The sequence below is a fragment of the Magallana gigas genome, chromosome 10, assembly GCF_963853765.1.
Source record: "Magallana gigas chromosome 10, xbMagGiga1.1, whole genome shotgun sequence".
NCBI classification, from domain to species: domain Eukaryota; kingdom Metazoa; phylum Mollusca; class Bivalvia; order Ostreida; family Ostreidae; genus Magallana; species Magallana gigas.
The window spans coordinates 8407647-8431534 of NC_088862.1; the positions used below are offsets into that span (position 1 = coordinate 8407647).

General features: G+C 34.5%; 1 protein-coding gene across 10 annotated transcripts in view; it reads left to right on the plus strand.

Moving 5' to 3' along the window:
- LOC105318373 (ATP-dependent translocase ABCB1) overlaps window positions 1-17569 on the plus strand; it is a 36877-nt gene extending 19308 nt beyond the window's left edge. For 8 of the 10 annotated variants that reach the window (XM_066074009.1, XM_066074014.1, XM_066074010.1 and 5 more), the window contains 17 exons: window positions 501-626; window positions 1289-1492; window positions 1825-1995; window positions 3723-3884; window positions 4021-4042; window positions 5633-5653; window positions 7615-7760; window positions 8587-8745; window positions 9197-9301; window positions 9937-10098; window positions 10472-10640; window positions 10911-11187; window positions 11665-11821; window positions 12195-12392; window positions 13053-13259; window positions 13691-13837; window positions 14336-17569. In XM_066074009.1, the coding sequence (XP_065930081.1) occupies window positions 501-626; window positions 1289-1492; window positions 1825-1995; window positions 3723-3884; window positions 4021-4042; window positions 5633-5653; window positions 7615-7760; window positions 8587-8745; window positions 9197-9301; window positions 9937-10098; window positions 10472-10640; window positions 10911-11187; window positions 11665-11821; window positions 12195-12392; window positions 13053-13259; window positions 13691-13837; window positions 14336-14542 (2640 nt within the window). In that variant the 3' untranslated portion in view covers window positions 14543-17569. The remainder of the gene's footprint in view (window positions 1-500; window positions 627-1288; window positions 1493-1824; window positions 1996-3722; window positions 3885-4020; window positions 4043-5632; window positions 5654-7614; window positions 7761-8586; window positions 8746-9196; window positions 9302-9936; window positions 10099-10471; window positions 10641-10910; window positions 11188-11664; window positions 11822-12194; window positions 12393-13052; window positions 13260-13690; window positions 13838-14335) is intronic. The other 2 variants (XM_066074012.1, XM_066074013.1) reach the window with 2 other exon arrangements.
- Window positions 17570-23888: the final 6319 nt, after the last annotated feature.

Sequence of the window (23888 nt, forward strand, 5' to 3'; positions counted from 1 at the left end):
GACAAGAAATTTTCTCATATAAAATTGTAGTTTAAGAAATGCTTTAGTAAGAACTTTCAATTGACATGCTGAAAATACTTTTCTTTATTTTTCACTTCTTTGCATAGCTTGTCACATAAGATGAGCATATCTTACATAAACCTGGTTAATCAAATGTTTTCTACTTTAAAAAATCACACATTTTCTACCAAGAAAATCAAACTACATTTTCTATCAAGAAAATGTTAGTTTTATCTGATTTTTCTAAATACTGTAGATGCAGAAATATTTTTTGAGGATTTAAGTTCGTTCTTTTCATTGGCAGTATAATTCAACGAAATTAAATTCACAATGAAGTTTTAACCCAAGTATCAATAAATACAGGGTTGATATGGGATACATTTTAGAGATTACGATATGATGAAATTAAATGGCCAACCAAATTTTATTTGGTTTAAAAACAAAGACATTTTTACCCAACGAAAATATTTGCTTCTACAGTACTCCTAATATCTTGCCAGGTTCTGAAGGGTGTGTCATTAGACATCAACAGAGGGGAGACGGTGGCCCTGGTGGGCTCCAGTGGCTGTGGTAAAAGTACCATCATACAGCTACTACAGCGCTTCTACGACCCAGAGGAAGGAGAGGTAGGTCTTGGATATACGGTGGATTCTGTATTTTATGGGAGTACGGCAATAAGCCACAGTTCCACCATTTTGCATGAAATCCTGAGAATATTACCGTAAATCGAAAACGCTGAATTTTGATAAATAGCTTTCTGTTGGAAAAATAAAAGGAAGATTTTAAAAAATCAGCAAAGTGTGCTTCAGGCAGTGTTCGAGATATATTAATTCCTCATGTTTAATATGAAATTTACAGAAATCTTTTGTTTTATAATAATATTTTTTTTTCATTTTTTATGCCGTCTTTTCAAGTTCATGTATGCAGATTTTGTTTCTGGTGCAAGCCATGTAATTAAGTTTCAGGGAATAAGAATCACTTCGTTGTGTATTTTTATTATAAGCATGTTCGCTATAACCATGTTTTACTGTATATAGGTGTACTGTAAAATTTTCAGTAGAGCATACCAAATAGGCATTGATTCCTAATTAAACGCAAGGAATTAATATCCGCATAAAATTGCAAGAAGCACAATTCACAAAATTTAATATCTCTTTTATTTTTCAGATATATGTAAACTAAATAAAAATATAATAAATATTCGGCATTTGCGAACAGTTGAATCGCGGAATTAAGTAATGGTGTAAAATAAGGAAATCTACAATGAACAAATATTGAATGATTATAGGTCGCACTGGACGGTAGGAACATCAAGAACTTGAACACAAAATGGCTGAGACAGCAGATAGGGGTGGTCAGCCAGGAACCCATTCTGTTTGCCACCACCATCGCCGAGAACATCCGCTACGGCAAGGAGGCCATCTCTCAGCAGGAGATCGAAGCCGCTGCCAAAATGGCCAACGCTCACGACTTTATAATGAATTTTCCTAATGTAAGGATAATGATTGCAATTAGAATCAATATGTTGTCTGTTTTGCTTCAGAATTTTAATTCTTCCCGACAGGTTCATGTTACCATAGAGATGTGTTTGAATGAGCAGGAAACTGTCAGTTTATTAATATGTCCAAAAAGTTCTTTGTGAATAACTAACAGATTTTATTGCAATTTTCAACTTATGTGTGAGTTTCTTTGGCATTTCATGAAATTTCATTCAGTACATGAACACGGATTTAACCATCATTTATTATTATCTGTTATTTATTGATGCTTCAACCAATGTAACTTGAAAGCATATCGCATTCAGGGATTACTCTCTGTTTACAGAAATACGAGACACTGGTGGGAGAGAGGGGGGCCCAGATGAGTGGAGGACAGAAACAGAGGATCGCTATCGCCCGGGCCCTGGTCAAGGACCCCAAAATCCTGCTGCTGGACGAGGCCACCTCAGCTCTGGACACGGATAGTGAGTCGGTCGTACAGGAGGCGTTAGACAAGGTGAGGTCCTCAGTCACTGTTACTTACCTCAATACAGGAGGCATTAGACAAGATGAATTACTTACCTTAATGTTGTTGTCTGATGTTTGGTTCAGGAGGGGTTAGACCAGGTGAGCTAGGTCCTCAGTTAGTTTTATTTGCCTCAATTTCAATACTGAAGGTTTAGACAATCATTTAATATTTATTCATTTGATGAGATATCGGCGCTTCTGATTGGTCGAAAAATTTCTTTGATACCTGCATCAATAAAATTTTTGCCGGATCTACTTTTCTCAACTGTTCTGATCTAACACTATTTATAGAACGGGAATTTCCAAGATAAACACTGTCAACAAAATGTAAAGTTGTGTCTGTTTTATTGTCAGCAAACAAAATGCAACCTTGTGAATATAAAAAAATGAAAGTTTAACCTTCAAAAATAAACAAAACACATTATTTGATTCACGAAATAGAGAATTAAGCATCTTCTAACGATTTCGTCTGCTTGAGATCAATCAACATTTACAGCGAGGCTGGCTGTTCCTTTTCCAGGAATATTATAACGAACATATAGGCCTATAAACTTTCACGGTAACACTTCTGTTCAAATTTGGTAACGATGATTTTTGAATTTACACACGTACACCATCTGTCATCAGAATAAGCGTCGTAAAGAAAAGCTATGAGTAATGCATCAACTCCTTCGGCGCATTGCAAGCGGCAGAAATACCATTTAAGTACATCACTGGCTATCTAGTTACCACAATGTTTACAAAAGTCGCTTATACATACTATTCTCTGTCGACATATCAGCTATTTTCATTCACGATCGCCTTTTCTTGGATGGTTATGTCCAGTTGCATATTCCAGCGATCTCACATGAAAACTAGTTTTATTACGAGTTTTTCTGCACAGTGAATAATATCACAAGCTATCGCATGTATTTTCCTTTCGTTTTCAATTCAGCCGGTTCAGATTTTAACTCACTATTTGTGTTTAATCCTTTAATTCAGCGCAATAGCTCTGCATCAGCTGAAGGCGCATCCATTTTGAATATTGTTGCTGTTGTTGTTTTGTATTCATACGCGCCGCTTCATTTACATTATTTACATTTTTGATCACATTTTTTTATTTGAAAATGTTTTATTAAATGATAAAAAATGAAGATAATAATTTTTCTATTGATCGACGTATCAAAGAAAAAATTGACCGGAAAACTTTTTCATCAATGCGCTACGCGCATTGATGAAGTTTTCCGGTCAATTTTTTCTTTGATACGTCGATCAATAGAAAAATTATTATCTTCATTTCTTATAGGACTTGTGTAAGTTTTTATAAATCATAAGACATTCTGATTTAGGTGTCTTCTTTGAGTATTGGATATGGAGAGAATTTCAAAAAGAGATAAAAAGCTTTCTAATTAAGGGCCTATTTTACAACATAGTGTGGAATCATTAAAATTTGTGGGGGCCAATTTTCGTGGATTGCTTAAAATTTACAGGTTCGTGGGGATGTAATTTCGTGTAATCTCTTATACCTACAATTATGACTTTATAACTCTAATTTATTAATTTGTGGAGGATGGTTATTTTGTGGACGAGAGGTACCCATGAATTCCACGAAAATTGAGCCGCAACGAAATCTAATGATTCCACAGTAATTAGTTAATGTGGACTGTAAAATTTACATAGTTTGCATGCTTGAATGAAAATACTAAATGCACATAAATGATTGGTTTCTATTTACAGGCCAGGGCTGGTAGAACCACGATAGTGGTAGCCCATAGACTGTCCACCATCAAAACCGCCGACAAAATCGCCGGCTTCCAGGAAGGTGTTATTGTAGAAAATGGAACACATGAACAGCTGATGGAAAAAGGGGGTGTGTACCACACACTGGTGACCAATCAGGTGAGAGCTGAAGCTGTCAATCAATTTAAAAAAAAAAAAAAAAAAAAAAAAAATATCCTTCATGTTTGCTTCTGATTTGCAACTTTGGTTTTAAAAAAATTATAATTTTTTACATTGATTTTTCCCCCCATTTTAGACACAAGATGTTGATGAAGAAGGTAGGACTAAACTCTTTTGTATTTTACCTTTAAGTTTTCATTTAGCATATTAACAAAATGATTAGGTTTGCAAAGCACATAACTAGTTGGTGTTTGTTTGCACAATAATCAGTTTAGAATTGTATTCTACCTTTGCATCATTTGGTTACAGCCTTATAGCATGTAGATGTGGTGTTAATATTATCTTGGAATTTGAAGTGTACATTTTGTAATATTTCTGAAAAAATGGATTTTGATTAGATTTTTGAATTGACATTTTAAATTGAAAAGTTGATAAGTTTTATGTTAATTTAGATTACTTAAAAAAAAAGTACAGAAATAATAGGGGAAAAATTACAGGACTAAAATATTATATTTTACGTTTTTTGTTTTTGTTTTTTTGTTTGTTTTTTTTTTATTCAGAAATTGAGTAGATACAATTAGTTGACTAGCTCTAGTTAGATTAACATCACATTATTAGGACTATTATGCATATTTTACTTTTTTAGTTTAAAATGACTGACTTGATTAACATGAATAGATATATCACAATGACCTATTTAATCGCATGTTTGCACCAATGTTAAGTTGATATCATTAGTCATGTAATAAAAATTTGACACCGTATATCCGTTTTTTTTTCGCGTGTCACAAATTTTGTGAAAATTGGGAAAATCTTTAATGTTTTTAATTTGCGTCAGTCATTTTTTTTTATTTATAAAGTTTCTTAAAGAAAATGATACAGGATATAATTTTTGCGTATTCAATAATTTGCGATTTTAAGGAGATGGCGAAAAAGCACATTATGTGTTTTTTATCCCCTGACTCAAGCTAAAGACTTGCATGAGGATATAAAACTCATAACTTGGATGAAAATCACATATTGTACAGATCATCTTATATATATCTCAAGTGAAATGAAGGATGGAAATAAAATTTGTACATTCTACCATGGCTATTTATACCTGGCTTATTCAATGCAAAATCAGAGCACTCAATTGTCTTGTGCATGAATTTGAATGGCTAACTTATTCAATGAGATTTTGTGTTGATGAAGTGCATGTATATATGTATGAATTGAGGTTCCAGTGTATTTATTTAAACAATAAAATGCGTTCTTTGGTGATGTAAATTTTTTCTGCATTGATCGCTACCTTCATAACCCGCATGAATCATCAAAGAGAGCATTTTATTGTTTATTTCGTGTGGTCCGTGATATTTTGTAAGTTGCTGTAGGTTTAGACCACTTGATAAACGGCATGTCAATTTCAGACCTGTCAATTTCTTCTCAAGTTTCAGCCGCTGTAGATTTCAACTAATTGATTAACGGGGCATGTAGATTTCAATCTGGCTGTTTCTATAGAGCTATGAATTAACTATAAGTTTTATAAGAAATAGAGGGAATAATACTTTGTAGATGTAAATATATTATTATGTAAGAACAATCCAGCCTTCTTCATTTCACTTTGTAGATGACTTTTGTACATACCTGTACCTGTATGACTAACTATTTTTTGTACGAATGTTCCAGACTTTTGTACACACCTGTATAATTCTTACCATTTATTGTATGTATGTTTCACTTTTATTTCATGATAACTTAACATACAGAAGGATTACAAGATGATGAAGGTACAGTCACTTATTTAAGGCAAACCCTGGGTCCTTCTCTCACAAAAACAAAGATTACGATACAAACTCGAAATCTACAAATAATTACAGTCAGGTGATTTTCAGATGACAAAATTACTGTATGAGTTATTTCCCTTTGTCTCCAGCTGGTCAAATATCAGAGCAGAAATATATTCATTAAAAAAAAATCCAAGTACATGTATATAAAAAACATTAAATACAGAATCCTTATATATCCAATAAACACCAATTTATTAAAAAAAAATAAACCCAAAAACCAAAATTTAAAGAGTAGTATAAATTGACCAAAGTTTTAGTTATGAATAAATTGCCTGAAATCTAAAGGAATTTAAGCATTGTTCTATGCATGCACACCAGACAAAGGGAAATTACTCTTTTCAGCTTACGTCAGTTGAAAGCTACCTTAAATAAACACTGCTGTTATACCACCCACAAGGACTTATTTATTGAGTATGAGACATTTTCCTTAGGGGTGTACTCTGTACAAAACGCAGGAAAACAAAATACAATGTATGATGATTTATGCACATCAAACCAGGAATCTGCGCTTTGCATGCTTACTATTGCCATTATAATCTGCTCTTTTTGATTTCAATGGGAATTGATTTTGCTTATTCAATATTAGCTTGATAAAAGTATGGGTAATGTCCCACATCCCCCCCCCCTCCCCTCCCCTCCCCATCTGCATGTTGACAATGTGTTGATATTAATGACTTTCTTAATAGATGTTTATTTAAACACAATCGTCAATTATCATTATTAAATTATAACACTTATTTATTTACGGTACATGTTTGCGAAACACAAATTCTAATGAATGTTCATTAATATGGCTGATTTTGGAATTTAAAGAAAATACCCGTGTATTATAAAAATACATTTTTAAGATGTATGTATTCTGCATGGTTATTGGCAGTGGTTGGGAAGCAGGTTTTAGCCATTCCCATAAAGCCATGAATATTTGTTTACTTAGAAGGAAGTAAGGTTTAAATTGAGAAAATGAAAGAGAAAGCATTAATTGAAAGAAATTTTTAGTTCAAAGTTCAGGGCTTGTTTGAATTGTGTGACGTAATTAATGCTTGGAAATTTTTTTTGTCAAATATTGCAAGTGTATGTGTGTGAATAGAATTTGTTAACATCTCATCATTTGAATTGAATGTTCCAATTTAGATTGATTACTTAAATTACTGCCATTCTTGCATGATAACGCCGTGTCACAAATGAAAGACGGTTAATGGCTCTATGAAACATTTCTTTTTCAGCTTTCCATTCATTCATCTTTTATTTCCTCTATAAAGAGATACAGAATTAAGAATTAAGTTAATTCACACATTAATCTATGTACAATTCAAATAATATTTTTCAGATAAATTATAGTCTAAGATTAATTTAAAAGTAAACAGTTTACAAAAGGATTAACTTGAAAAGAGTTGTTAATTATTAACATATATTATATACATGTATCAGTATTTATAATTATAATGTACTGTGTATCCAATTTAATCTATTTTCAATCAGAGAAATATGCTAATTCACATGACTTGTACCTATTTCTTAGCTACTGGCAGTTCCTCTTTTGAATCTTTGAAAATTGTTTTGACCAGAACATATCAGACCCAAATATCAGGAAGCAGATGGTTTAAACTTAAGTCAAAATAAATTGTTCATTAAATGAATATTAAACATTAACTGATCGAAATCATGAAATTCATACCTGACCACATATTAAATTGGGAAAAAATCTTTTTGAGCATTGTAGAGTTTTTGTGCTTTCAATAAGATAAAATTTTAAGATCTTGAACCCATTTTAACTTTAGTCTAAACTACTGCTCCATAAACCCCAATTCTAGAGTTTCAGTTATCCATTTTGAAATCGCTTTGACTGTCTAGAATATGTTTTGGTGTCTGAACTATCTTGTGATGGTCTGTGTTTTTTTCAGAGGAGGAGCTTATAGCCGAGTTCATCCAGGACAAGAAGACCGTCGACCGTCAGCTGTCTCGTCAGACATCTCATCAAGCCAAGAGTCCGCTCAAGACCCAGCTGTCTGTCGATAAAGTCCCCACCACAACAGATGCCAAAGAAGGGGTACATACCATGTTCTTTTATGAGAAAACTGTCCATGTTTTTATATTTATATGATACATTCTCTTAGTCAATGCTAGCTGTTGATATTTGGCATGACTGTGCCAAAGTAAAAAAACAATCTAATTGAAATAACTGTAAAAGTTGTTTATGTTTACACTGGTGGTAATGTACGCATTTTCTATGGACAAACTATACGCATGGGTATTAAATATGTGGATGCGTGATTTACCACTCTAAAGTTTTGAGTTTTATACCATATGCGTGGGGGTATTTTATGCGGTTTAAAGCGAATTGCATAACGAGTGTAACTTTCCCCCTCGCGTAAATAACCACTTGTACAGGAAGTCTTTGGTCCACCACCTATTTAATGCGGATCAAAGATCTAATTTTAAAAAGATGGAGTTATAAAATTACATATTATTCTCCTGAAGTGACAGTCAAAATGAAATATTGAGATATTGCAAACTCATACCTGGTAACACTTGGTAATACATTTTCATGATTTGTAATTTAACAATTCTTTTATTTTTTTTTTAAGCTTTCTCTTTTCAAAATTATAACAATTTCAAAAAAAAAATCCCTTATTTTTAATAAGGATGTTTTTTTTAAATTGACTTTTACTTGAAGATTTTTAGGTTTTAATTATATCAGTAAGTTCTATTTGCAAGTCTGTTTTCAATCATAAGTAAAATGCTGGGTATGACAAAAACTATTAAAAAAATTAATGCAATTGACAGATCATTGTACGTGTTTAAGGTCAAGTACAGCAAAAAAAATAATGAAACAGTTGAAACCATGAAAGGTTTTTATATTTTTTTACCAACAGAAAAAGGAAGATTCAGAGGAACCCCCCCCAGTCAGCATCGCCAAGGTTTTGAAGATGAACGCCAAGGAATGGCCGTACATTATGTTTGGTTGTCTGGCGGCCATAGGTAACGGAGGAGTCCAGCCAGCCTTCGCCGTCATCTTCTCAGAAATCCTAGGGGTAAGGGTGGTTCTCAAAAATCCCAAGTGTAACTCAGATACTTTTTTTTTTTCAATGATTAATTGATGGATCGCGACGACTAGTTTTCGCGACCAAGCCTTATCCAGACCTATGTTGTGACAAGAATCAAACAACAAGGGCTGGTTCGCAGCAAGAAATATTGCGACAACAAGGCTCTCGCGAACCTCCCGCAAATTTCTCGCACGCGAATAAAAGTGTACATTTATTCAAGAAACGTTATTTATAATGAAATATTGTATTCTCAAAGCTGAATGATTTTGGTGTTTGTTCAAACGATAGGGGTAATAAAGGTTCTCAAAATAACAAAAGTAAGAATTTTATTCTGTATTTTTAGAATATGAAAAGGACAGTTAAAACATGTTTTACAATTGAACTTTTATTTGCTGTATTAGCTATATGAAGTGATATATTTGTGATGTCTGTTTTACAGGTGTTCTCTGAGACGGATCCTGATGTACAGAATGAGAAGATCAACATGTACGTCTTACTGATGTGTGGCATAGGGGTCATCAGCTTCTTCACCTTCCTTGTTCAGGTAAATACCTGTATATTCAGGTGAATGCCATCTACTAATACTTGTATCCTCAGGTAAATTCTATCTACTAATACCTGTACATTCAGGTAAATGTCATATACTAATACCTGTGTATTCAGGTAAATTCCATCTAATAATACATGTATATGCTCAGGTAAATTCCATCTAATAATACATGTACATTCAGGTAAATTCCATCTACTGTACATTCCGGTTTTCAGTTTCAGTGTATTTTTTCGCAGAGGTTGCACATATTGAAATGAAATTTGGCATATAAATTTATCAAGATAATGTCTAGGTTAAAATTGATTTTGGTTACAACATGTACGGAGCAATTTTTGACAGAGTTATCCCCCTTTGACTTGGAAAACTTCCAATTATTTGCAGTTTCCGTTTATTTTCTTCGTGAATGTTTCCAAGGGAGGGGGGCATAAGTGTTTCACAAACATCTCTTGTTTAATATTTATGATTCCACAGAACTATTGAAAGCAATTTCTTTATGATAAATTTTGTCCAAATATTAAGATACTTTTCATTTCTTATTAAAAGACAAATTATTTTTCATTACAAGTTGAAATTATATTATTATAATATACTGGGGTACATACTTGATGCAAGGGAATCTGTTTTTTCAGGGCTACTGTTTTGGATATTCTGGCGAGAGCTTGACCAGCAGACTGCGTAGATTGGTGTTTAAGGCCATGCTCAGACAGGACATCTCTTTCTTCGACAACCACAAAAACTCCACTGGCGCTCTCACCACGCGGCTGGCCACCGACGCATCGCAAGTTCATGGGGTAAGAAACTCCATTCTACAGATTTGTACCTGACTATGTAAAGCAATCATTACCCAAATTGCTTTTGTTTCTCTCCTTTCTTTGTCTTTCTCACTGTCTTTGTCTGTTTGTCTGTCTGTCTGTCTGTCTGTCTCTCTCTCTCTCTCTCTCTCTCTCTCCCCCTCTCTCTCTCTCTCTCTCTCTCTCTCTCTCTCACATTTCAATGGGAATTGATTTAAGTTTCTTCAAGTTTGAATTTATTTTGTATCTTTTAATGATGCCAAAAGAACATGAAATAAGTGATTATTTGAAAGAAGCAAATTAATTTAAAACCATTGAAGAATATTTGTACACACGGGTACACAATCTATTAAAGTTAAATTTATTTATACAGATCTCTGGAGCTCGATTAGGAAGCATTGTACAGAGTATAGCTAACCTAGGGACGGCCTTTGTGATCGCATTCATCTATGGCTGGAAGCTGACTCTGGTGATAATCGCATTTCTCCCATTCATTATGATCGCTGGTGCCTTACAAATGAAGCTTTTACAGGGAGTCGCAGGTGAGGGGAATTGATGTGACATATGATAATTCAGTCAGCTTTCCTTATTGATTCAGAAATATTATCTTTAGGCAGTTGATAGTTTAATATGTGTTGTATTGTGTTTTGCAACTTGTATTTGAAAGAAATATATCACACTCAGAATTTTCACCAAAAATCAAACAATAGATCAATAGATCAATAGATAGGTCAAATCAGTTCTTTAATTGTTTTTTCTCACCAAATGCCTTCACAGTGCCTTCAAGTTGTTTTAATTTCTTCACAATAAAGGCCAAAACAAAGAAGCTTTGGAAGAAGCTGGCAAGACGGCCACGGAATCCATTGAAAACATCCGCACGGTGGCAAGTCTGACCAAGGAGGAGAAGATGGTGGACAACTACCGCAGCCTGCTGATTGGACCATACTACACATCGCTGAAGAAGGCCCACCTCACCGCCCTCGCTTTCTCCTTCTCTACAGGCATCCTCTTCTTCGCCTATGCTGCCGCTTTCTGGTTCGGAGCTTACTTGATTAAGGAAGGAGAGATGGATTACACAGATGTATTCAAGTGAGTGGGAAAGGAGAGGTGTTCTTTGTAAAATAAGAACATATGATGTTTCAATCTATCTTTTCATGATCAATTGTAGGAGTTAAAATTGTTCTTTTAGATAAATAAAGTAATCATTATGAAAAAATTTGATATATACATATATACTGTGGTTTCATCAATATTTGTTTAAAACCAATTTTCGTTGATTTCATTGTTAAGTTTATCCTTGAAATTTAATATTCATTGAACTGCAATTTCTACTAATATTTTGTATTGATAGGGACATTGGCCACGAATTTACGTATCCTTGAAACTGTGATTTTTACTTTATCCATGAAAATTGTTACTCTTGAATATTAAGGATACCACAGCATATCAATTTTAACTATTTTGTGACACAGTGTTTAGTATACATTGTGTCATTTGATTGTTTTTTCTTCTACATTTGGTGCCACATAGTGTTTAACAATTTTTGGAATTTTTCTTCTCTTTCAGGGTATTTGGTGCCATTGTGTTTGGAGCCATGGCTTTAGGACAGTCCAGTGCCTTCGCTCCAGACGCATCTAAAGCCAAGGTGTCCGCAGCTCACATATTCTATCTCCTGGAACAGGAACCTACCATTGATCCGTACTCGGAGGAGGGCAAGAAAGACGTGAGTGTCCATTTGTAAACTCTGTTTAGTTATATCTGAAGGTTACTCAATATGTTCAATCAAATAATTTTCCTTTTTCTCCACCTTTGTTTTCTCAGAATTGAAAAAAATTGATTTTTATTTTTTTATTATTTTTATAAATTTTTTTTATTTATTTTTAGTGATTAAAGCTTTTAAATAGTTTTACAACCCTTAATAAATATGTAAGATCATGTGAAATGTTGTTCTATTTATTGTCAGCATTTCATATTGGTAGTGTGTTGGCTGAAATTACGAGAAAGAAAATGACTGGTTTTGTAAGGTGAAAGTTATATGTTTGGCCCTGTCTGTACGTTTCTGCTTTTAAAAACAAAAGGCTTTTTAATTTTGACAGTTACCTGTGAATAGCAAGATCCGCTTTGAGGGTCTTCGTTTCCGCTACCCGACCCGACCGGATGTTGAAGTGTTGCAGGGCTTGACCCTAGAGGTGGAACCGGGAGAGACCGTAGCGCTGGTTGGAGCCTCGGGATGTGGAAAGAGCACCACCGTACAACTGGTGGAGCGGTTCTATGACCCAGAGGATGGTATCGTGGTAAGGGAATATCAAGATTTTCAAGGAACCTCCACACCTTTTGGGGAAATTTCTACATACAAGCCCATACTTCTATATTACTTGCTAAGATGTGGTGTTCGTCTTGAAAATGACAAAAAAAATTCAATTTTGGGGAGGAAAAACAACTTTTAGAATTTTTACACTGTTCATGAAAACAAAAGTGCCTGCGGTATTTGAACTGGGGTTTGTGGGTTAGAAGAATAAGTTGACACCCATTGCGCTACAGAAATAGACACCAAAATTTGGCAATATAAACTGTTTCATAATGGGGTTTTGGTTTTAAAGCTTTTAGCTTTAGGACAATCAATGTATGGAGCTAATTGATTTTATATGTGAGAAGAAAGTGTTTGGTAGTGCTTAAAATTTCACCCACAATTGGACCAATTTATCATTACCTAAAGAAACTTGAATTTATCGTACTCATAGAAGAGACTAATTCCATGTGTATTGCACTGATCAGAATAATCAACTTTTCCCTTTTGCATTTAATTGTTGATGTGGAAAGTTTTGAACCCGTGTTGCAGATTTTTAAGCTACAACACTGCATCACTCATGTAAACCGTGTAGTGAATAAGGATTTTAAATGGATTCATATTTTTTGGCATAGTGGCAGGTATCTTTAAGAGCTTTCTTTTGTAGTATTTGGACAGTAACAACATTAAGGATCTGAACGTCCAATGGCTGAGGAGACAGATCGGAATAGTATCTCAGGAACCTGTACTGTTTGACTGCAGTATTGCCGAGAACATAGCGTATGGGGATAACTCCCGAGAGGTTCCGATGGCAGAGATTATTGAGGCTGCCAGAAAATCCAACATCCATAACTTTATTCAATCATTGCCTAAGGTTAGTATACATATATTATGATATATACATTGGGTACACATCTATTATACTCAAAAATTTAAATTTGGTTCTAGGAAGAACTCTGCTCTTAGTCAATACAATCTACTTGCAAAATGGCGACCAAAATATTTTGGGGAGCCATTTCCTAATTTTTGGTTGCCATCAAGAAATATTTCACTTGCCATGGTAAAAACATTTTGTAAATGACATAGGTATACATGTATTATAAAACATTGAAGTAAATATTCAGTTGATAGACATAAAGTCATCAAGAATTTATTGCAACTCAGTTTGTGCCATAGAAATGTGAAATGATTCAAGATTTTTTAATTCGATATTTTTTTTTTATTAATTTGCAAATTTTTTGATATTAAAGATTACCAGTATGAATTTATTCCACTGATCATTAGCATTGAGATATTCTTATGCAGGGCTATGATACTCTTTGTGGAGACAAGGGGACACAACTCTCCGGAGGACAAAAACAGCGAGTGGCGATTGCCCGAGGACTGGTCAGAAATCCCAAGATTCTTCTGCTGGATGAGGCCACATCTGCCCTCGATACTGAAAGTGAAAAGGTTGAAATATTGATTATTATCATTGCAATCCATTAATTATGCTTAATATGGGACTTTTTAGCTCACTGAGACGAAGTCAAGGGGAACTTATGCTAAACTCCCCCGCGTCGACGCCGGGGTTCGGACCTGGTTAAAGTTTTTGTTGCAGGTCCTGTATCTAAGTTATCACTTGTCCTATCTTCACCAAACTTGCAAATCGTGTAGGAATCTCATAAAAGTTTTTTGTTTACCGGTATATACCAGAATATGACTACAAACATTCATTTAATAGCTTTTAATATAAGTACAATTAAATAAATGGTTACATAAATCGGCTCAGGGGTCGATGAAGAGCGCAGCCAACTGCATAAGGTAATGTGAATTGCAGGACACATTGAATATCGACATCTTGAACGCACATGGCGGACTCATAAAACTCCAGAGACCACATCTGTCTGAGGGTTAAAAAGAAATATGAATGTTTCAAATTGCTGAATTTTATTTCTTGTTAAATTTTAGATTGTACAGGAAGCTCTGGACAAGGCACGGGAAGGGAGAACGTGTATCGTCATCGCACATCGACTGTCCACCATCCAGAACGCAGACAAAATCTGTGTCATCAAACACGGTCAAGTGGCAGAGCAGGGTCGTCACAGCGAGCTGATGGCCAGTCAGGGCATCTATTACAGACTGGTCACGAAAGCGCAGTCACGAAAGGAAAAATAGTCGAATCTTAACTATTGGATTTTTTAAAAAAGAATTGTCTATGAATGTGTTTCAAAAGAGGAACAATTTTATGTGTTGGACTATACCGGTATATGAAGAAGTGCTTGACGAACATTTTTTAAAAATGTGAATGATTTCTTTTTTCTCATTTATTTTAAAACCTGATTCAGGCTTGTTTGGGCTGTTGAAATGGAGAAAAGGTTTGCTGAACTAATAGATGGTCGTCCCCTAGTTATGTGTTGATTGTTTGGTAAAATAACAGGATAAAAAGTTCCCGAAAAATCTCAACTTTTTGCATGATGGTGCTTTTTGGTAGTATTCATTAGGATTGTACAAAAATGTGCATTATTGTGATTGTAATATGCACATAGTTGTACTGTATATTTCTGATTATTCAGCAAGTTATTTTGGCTTTAATTCCTATTGTTTATCAGAATTAATGGTAGCACATTATATACATGTTTTTATTTTTAATCTTTTGGCTGTTATATTAGGGGCCAAAGAGTAAGTCTCTATTTTTCACATTTGTGTATAAGTATATGTAGAGTTATTTAGCTGGATACGAAATAACATCTTTATTTCGTAATTTATCAGAAATAAGCTGGTTCGCTGCGACTAATTTTTGCGTTCAAGCCTTATTTACCGGTACATGCATAGATTGTTATTTACACCCATACTTTACTTAGACTACCCACCTGAATGATATTCTAAATTGATTATCTGGGGATATATATACATGTACCTGTATTTCTGTCGCCTTTATTGTTGTTTAAGATATAAGTATTCACTGCTGTTGTGTGTTGCCTGTATGTGATAAGCATGAATATTTGCATAGGTACGTGTTATTTGTTGAATTGTTCTAACAAATGTTAATGAATGTTTGAAGGGGTGAACCTTTAGGTTTGTAGATGTGACAAGCTTGAAGCATCAGAACCAGTAACATTATTGAAATAGATGACTTTATTTCATCTTCTATTAGTCCTTCATTGATGTTTTTAAATTCTTTAATGTTTGGGGTTTTTTTTTTTTTGGTGATTTTTTGTGTAGATAACTCCAGTTGAACACACTCGTAAAAATACTTTAAAAAAACTACTTACTGCTATTACATATCATTATTTTGTGATCATTTATTTAATCCGGAGACTGAGAGTATGTAATCAAAAGATGTATATAAAACCATGGTGAACAATATACCGGTATGTTTGTAGACTTATATGTATGTTTCATATAGAAACCGATTCCCAACTGTAGAGATTCAAAGTCATTTGTTACTGGACAATCAGTCTTCATTTTGTCAAAAATTTCTACCAAGTCTGAAAAGTAAACAAAAATGTATTTGTTAGTTGCTTTTTGTTCATTACATGTAAGACTCAGAGCAATTTGTTATTTTAATATTCTACCTTTGAGAAAAGCTATTGTGGAATCATTTGATTTCATGGGGGCCAATTTTCATGGATGGCTTAAATTTTACAGGTTTGTTGGGACGTAATTTTGTGTATTCTTAAATATCTACAAAAGGATATACTAGTATGACTTTATTACCCTAATTTATCAATTCGCAGAGGATGTTATTTCGTGGATTAGAGGTACCCACGAATTCCACGAAAATTGAGCCACCACGAAATCTAATGATTCCACAGTAGTTTGTTTAAGAGGGCTGGATGGCAGTGGCCATTTTCAGGCTTTATTTACCTCCTTTAGGTGAGAGCCTTGTATAAAACTGTTCAAATTTTCAAGGTAAAATCTTTGGATTTTTCCACAACAATTCCTTTCATTCTACCGAAAAGATTGGGGCAGGGAGCAGCGGCTTCCTGATACTTTAATTTTTTATATGTAATTATCAGACAAATTATATTTGCTGCGTGAAAAAGTGGGGGGGATGCTATGTGCCTGATGGTTAGGTCTTGCATAAAAAAAGTTGGGGGGAGGGGCTAGCGCCCCCCAGTCCCCCCAGTTCCGACGCCTATGTATGATATTCAAAAGTGTAACGCAGTTCTGATTTGGTTAATCTATAAACTATCCAGCCACCTTACATAGAACTGTTTGCATGAAATATCACTGTTTGTAATGGCCTTAGTTTCATGTACGAAAAAAGAATCTCAAGCTTCATCCTAATAAAGAACAACAAGGTTTAATTTTTTTATTTTGATCCTTGGGTGAAAAAATCTACCAATAATAGTTTTGAATTTTTTTTTTTTAATTTGATTTTGATTTGTGTATATTACTCAATAGTTAATAGTTAAGGGCTTCATTGTTGTTGCTAAAACACCAATGTTTTTTATATGAAAAATATAAGATCTATTGGGCACATTGTCTCTATCAGATCTCTAGTTTCTTTACATGTAAAATAAATGTTTAAGAGATATTTGTTGTAGTAAGACAATGGTCCCAAAACTATACTTGTACACAATCATTTAACCACATGTTAAACGTGTGTAATACGGGTGTATACAGTTGTACTAGCAATCTGTCTTTCAAAGATTTACCTCCCTTTATTTTGATTTAAAAATGCATGTTTGTTTTTTTCACTTTCAACACTGACTGTAAATCATTGACAAATGTCATCCAATTTTTATCATTTGGTTAACAAAGACAAATGTGTATTTTGATAGCAAAGAGCTGTTTCTATTCCCAACCAGTTTATTATTTAAGAACCATTTTAACAAGAGCTTGGACTTTAGGTAGTTGTGTCAATCGGCAATGTGATGTAGGCCTGTCTATTTCATTATAGGCCACTCAGCCATGGATCTTTGAAATTAACAAAATTTGTATGACTTTTGAGCTAAGACTACGCAATTAGTGCATATTTCACTTGAAGTTGCGTCATATTTTAATTTTGTTTTGACGCAAGAAATGGATAGTTACGTCCTACTGAAAGTCCAAGGTCTTGTTAAAATGGTTCTAAGTATACAGAATGCTAGTACATGGGTAATGTACATGTACCATACTGCATTTATAGTGGTTTAAGAAAGTCTTATTGGGACATAAATTGTGGCATATTTATGGGTCCAACCCCTGCCCCCCCCCCCCCCCCCCCAAAAAAATAAAAATTAAAAAAAAACCCAGTATTGTTGTCAGATCCAGTTTTTGGTGATCTATAGTGCTTTTAACATGCCAACATGACATTTATCTAAATTTAAAGAAATGAAAAGAAATTAGTGTTTCCTCTCCACAGTGCATAAATAAAAACCAATTTTTCTGTGTTTTAGTACATTTTATCTGAATTCATGCATATGATATTCTTTGTACTTTATTTTCTATATTTAAAGCAATAGGAGCTGTATTTTTTTAGAATTTTATTTTGCTGCAAAATCCTGCTACTTTGATAAGTCTGCATGTAACTTAAACTTTCATGATGAATAAGCTTGAAAAAATTATTAAATTTTGTCAGCAGAAAGATTTCTCTTCTAAGGAATAGCAGATCAATTTTTGTACAGGACGACAGTGATTGGATTTTCTCCAACTAAGGCTTCTTAACAGCTTTCCCCACAAAAATAAAGCTTAAATAAATTTGTAAAACATGATATTTTTTGTCATTTTTGTATAAAATAACATTTTCGTAAAAAAAAAAATCAACATGAAAATTGCAGCTCATATTGCTTTAAGGTTGCTTGTACACCATTGTATTATACCATTTAATGTCAAAATGTGCCTTCTTGACTAAATTGTTTGTTTATATTTCATCAATTTTGTCCCTAATTTTACACAGATTATATTCTTCAGTGATATGAATACATCATCTTGCTAGCTAGTGGGTTTTGTTAGTCCCATGTTGTATTTTGCTGCTTACATTCATGCATTTTCAAGTTCTTTTTTTTAAAACCTCTTCTTGCGCATTTTTTTATAAACGAAATTGTGTTGTAGAATTCATTTACCCTATATATTGTTCATCATTAAAATAATGTTTAATTTTTAAAAATTTATTAAAAAATTTGTAGTTGAATTTTTGTTGTTGGAAAATTACAAGATAATAGAAGAAGGGGAGGGGGGTAAGGTTACTACAATTTTTTATTTGATTTTTGAACATTAGTGTAAACTTTAAAAGTTTAATGAAGATTAATATAGTTGAGGACTACATTCATGTAGTAAATACATTCTGCACCTAGTGCAAAAGTTGGTGTAAAAGTACACAAGTACTTACAGTACATGATATATACATGGAGTATTATCTAGAATTAGAAATTTTGTAGAGGAATTGGGAAAACAGGGATGCTACTTTTCTTCTTTCAGGAACTGACTTTTTCACATCACTTGTTTACGCATATTTTTGTGTTGTTTTAATGAGTTTAGTATCCATATATAAACTGTGATTATTGTATTATAACCGCCGGGTTTTGTACCGTATGGGGTATTTTCTGTACCGGGCGATTACTAGGGAATTAGCTCAACACTCGCTGTATTTTCCACATTTATTCCAGTTAATAACACAATTATACAAACAGTTACTCTCCACTCCGTACACATTAAAAAGGGGAAACTCGCTTATAAATTATTCTAACTTAATGTTAACCTACATATGACAGTGAGGGAAAACGTAACGGATTAGACGGACGACTTGTATCTTGACTCTTAACCTCTATCTATCGAACTCTGACTCTATTCAACTAACCTACCATCATCTCTAAAACATATATTATTATTTTACTGGCGTGACCCTCTAAATAATTGACATATATAAATCACCCAATCAGAGAATATATTTCTTAATCCTAACTGACCATCGTCCAGGTAAACGCCCATTTATTCACCTGCGTTAATCCGCTAATTGTTATGTAATTGCATTAACTCTATTAGTGTCAAACACACATTTCTTAGCTGAAACCATTGTCCTTCAATCCTGCCTTTCTAATAAGTATCTTTCCCAAAGCTACACTTGATTACTTTGATGTCCTATTTCTTTGTTACAGTTAAGACGTTTGATAAACATTAATTTACATTCTATCACATCACAGTCAGGAGGAATTTCACGATAATTAAGAAGAGTGAATAACGTTAATTTACCAACAAGCTAAACTATAGAAAATAGTCGGAACATGTAAAATATACATTTTACATGGTGATAATACCCTCTTGTCCCCAAAGGATTCTCCGAATCCGAAAAAATTAAAGAAAGAACCATATAAAATATATCGTAGTAGAGAATGAAACTAAATAAAGAGAAAAAAAAATGCAAATTAATTGAGTTATTTGAAAAAAAAAGGGGGGGGGTGCAATTATTGGGAAACAAGAATTGAGTAAAGGAGAAAAATGTATGGAACGGAGTGGAGTACAACAATAAAAAATAAAAATATGCATATAATTATAAATGATTGATATTATTCAAAGATTGTTCATAATGAGTTTCAAAACAATTATTCTATAAAATCTTCTTATTTCAAATGCGTTTATAAAATAAACTGCATGTTCTTCATTTATCTAAAGAAGGCATTTTCCGCTCGAACATATCATACATGTAGTACTGTTCACAGTTTTATCCGGAAACAAGCGTGGAAGGTATCACAGTGACGTCGCATGTGTCCACGGTAGGAATTTCAAGGTCCTGGAGCTTCCGTAAAATGATCCATTAGAAAGTATAAATCTTGGTAATACATGTAGTTATGACCGTTCAATTTCATCATAAATCAATGAAATTTATACATTTTAAATATTCTGTAGTAACACCCTAATCAGCAATTGATATTTTATGACAATACTAAGACAAAAAAAAATACATGTATAACACGAAAGCATGACCATTTGCATAAACACTGTCGCTGTTTGACTGACACTTTAACCGTTATTCAATGACAATTTAATTTATTTTCTAAAGAAAACACCAGCACTTCAAGTCACAGTATCAATATTACTGACCTATATTTAACCTGAGAAAAAAAAAATGTTCAAGACTGATGACATGAATTGACTATGTAGATCACTAACTTGGAAATGGGAGACAACAAACAGTAACAATTCTACGATTTTTTTTTTTTAAATAGAAGTTAAAATTACCTCATTATTAATTAGAAAAGTCAACAACATAGGACCTGTGCATCACTTGCAGTAAGTTGTAAAATATGTGATTTTCTAGTTTGGCCTATACATCATGTATTTATTTATATAAAAAAAATTGTGAAACTTTTCTTTTTGTTTATTGATGCTGTGTCTGAGTTTAGACGACCAAGCTCGTCACTTCTTGCTCGCTAAACCGTTAACAGAGTCAGAATATGGGTGACGAGTCCATATACTAAGCCTGTTTGACAAAATTTTTTTATTATTTATGGATTTTTAATTTTGAAATGATATTTGACTTGATCAATTTCTACGCCGTCTTTGCCTCCTACGCTCACTTTTGACTCGAAAGTACTCTTGTATCAACGCGTTCGGAATATTTTCTTCAGGTTCCCACGAATTATCTGTACAACTAAAACCTTCCCACTTTATTCGAAAATATCTTTTCCCGCGCATAATTTTGTCATTAATGATTTTCTCGACATTATATCGGCGCTCATCATCGTCCGAACTCTCGCTTTCCGCGTCGGAATTATTCTCGACATTCTGCTCATCATTCTCCTCTGACGCTGTCGACCCATCATCGCTAGAACTCACCTCCTCATCCTCTTCTTGGAGCGGATCTAGTCTGTTTGTCGGGCGGATTTCAGGATCATGAAAAGGTTTCAGATCATCCGCGTGCGCTGCTGATTTTAACTCAGTGTTATTCTCACACCATCTAAGATTGTACGTGTTGTTTCTATTGTCTGCAATAATGTAGAAAGGACCAATCCATTTGTCACAGAGTTTAGGAGACAGACCAATCTTTTTCTTCTTAGTCCTTAGCCATACTTTATCGCGTATGCTAAATTCTGGGGGTACCGCTCTTTTGTCATGCTGCGCTTTGTATTTTTTCTGAGCTTCCTCAATGTTTCGAGCCGCCAACTCTCTAGCTTTGCGGAGTTCTGCGTGTATACTGTCGATGTATGCCTTGGCATTTTCGCCAACAACTTCTGCAGGGTTCAAAGATGTATCTAGGGGTGTTCTGCATTCTCGTCCAAACATCAGATAGTAAGGGCTGTACTGGGTGGACTCTGTAGCTATCGTTGTATTCATAGCAAACGTGATAGGGTCTAGCAGTTTTGGCCAATTTGTTTGTTCTGCATCAGTGTAAGTTCTAAGTTTAGTCAAAATAGAACCATTTGCTCTTTCTACTGCTGCATTTGTTTGAGGTCTGTAACTCGACGTTTTTAATTTTGTAATTTCAAAAATTTTGCAAATCTCGGTCAAAACTTTTGACATAAATTGTTGTCCACGATCTGTAAGAATTGAGTCGGGACTGCCATATTTACAAATAATTTTTCGAAAGAAAATATCTGCTACTGCAATAGCCGAAATATCTTTGAGGGGAAATGCCTCTGTCCACTTTGAAAAGGCACACGTGATGACTAACACGTGCGTGTATCCCTCTGGACTTGTTTTTAATGGACCTAGCAAGTCAAGATGAACCCTTGAAAACACATCGTGTACTGGTAGAGGTCTGAGGGGAGCTGGGTGTTTATGTTTGTCATCCTTTGCACGCTGACAAGAAATGCACGTTTGAACATACGTGCTAATATCTGCATGTAGCGAAGGCCAAAAGTACTTGTAGCGTATTGTCTGATATGTTCTATCTTTGCCTTGATGACCTCCGAGCAAGGAGTCGTGATAGGACCTTAACACGTCATCTCGCAGCTGATGTGGTACAGCTAGCTGTTTGACCAGTCTGTCAACGCAATGACCTCTACCTTTTGGGTAATAGAAATGATATAGAACACCTTCATCTAAAACATAGTCTTGAGACTCTAGGACGACTCTCCTGTCAACACGTCCTCTGTTTGGAAGTTCTTTGTCTACAATGTACCTAATAATGTCTTCAAAATCAGAGTCATTCTTTTGAAATTCTATCAACTCCTCTTTCGAGACTGTTGATATTTCATTCACACAAGCCAGTGGATCAAAATCTGTGTAAATGGCCTCTGTCTGAACCTGCATGTTCTTTGTCTTGATCTCACCCTGGATCATTGCAATGTTTTGTTCCTGTGGATACTCACGTCTACTGAGAGCATCTGCATTTGAGTGTATTCTACCCTTCTTATGAGTGATATCAAACTGATAACCCTGAAGGAATATAGCCCATCTAGCCAATCTGCTATTTGTTTCTACTTCTTTCAATTTCTTGACAAACGTGATTGCACTATGATCTGTGAAAACCTGAAATTTCTTATTTGCTAAATAAATTCTATAGTGTTTGATTCCCTCTACTAAAGCCAGGCACTCTCTATCAGATATCGACCAATTTCTCTCGGCCGGTCTGAGTGCGCGTCCACCGTAAGCTACAACGGTCTCTCGCCCTTTAGCATCTTTCTGTCCCAAAATGTAAGAAATTGAAAATCCTGAAGCATCCGTGTACAAAATAAATGTTTTATTGAAATCAGGGAATGCCAAAATTGGTGCTTCAGTAAGTAGTTGTTTGAGTTTGTCAAATGCCTTTTGACACGGTTCGTCCCAACAAAATTTTGTTCCCTTAACTAGTAGCCTATTGAGGGGGGTAGCAATGTCTGCAAAACCGTGAATGAATTTGCGGTAATAATTCGCAAGTCCCAAAAATGCTCTGATGTCAGTTGTATTTTTCGGTTTCGGGAAAGATTTGACAGCTTCTACTTTTGACATATCTACAGAAATTCCATCTTTTGAAATAACATGGCCTAAATATTTCACTTCCTTGACAGCAAAATTACATTTTGACGGTTTGAGGCGCAATTTTGCCTCTCTGAGTTTTTGAAAAACTTGATCTAAATGAAATAAATGTTCGTCAAAATTCTTTGAGAAAATGAGAATATCGTCCATGTAAACTAGTGAATACTTCCAGTTTACATCACGAAGTACATCTGACATCACAGACATAAATGCGCTGGGACTTCCCTGTAAACCAAAGGGGATGCGCTTGTATTGATACAAACCTTCATGACATACAAAGGCCGTTTTGTGTTTTGTTCTGGGGTCTAGATTGAGTTGCCAATACCCAGAGAACATATCAAGAGAGCTGAAAATTTGCGCATTGCTCTCTCCCAGTGTGTCAATGATGTCTTCCATGCGCGGCAACGGAAAATTCATTGGTTTTGTTACCGAATTTAACTTCCGGTAATCTACGGCAAATCTGTAATCGCCGTTTTTCTTCCGAACAAGAACCACGGGACTTGACCATTCGCTCGTTGACGGCTCAATTATGTCGTTGTCCAATTGTTCCTTGACTTGGCGCGAAATTTCCGCGCGTGCTCGCGGGGATGCGCGGTACGGTCTTTGTCTAATCGGATTAGCGTTTCCCGTGTTTATTATA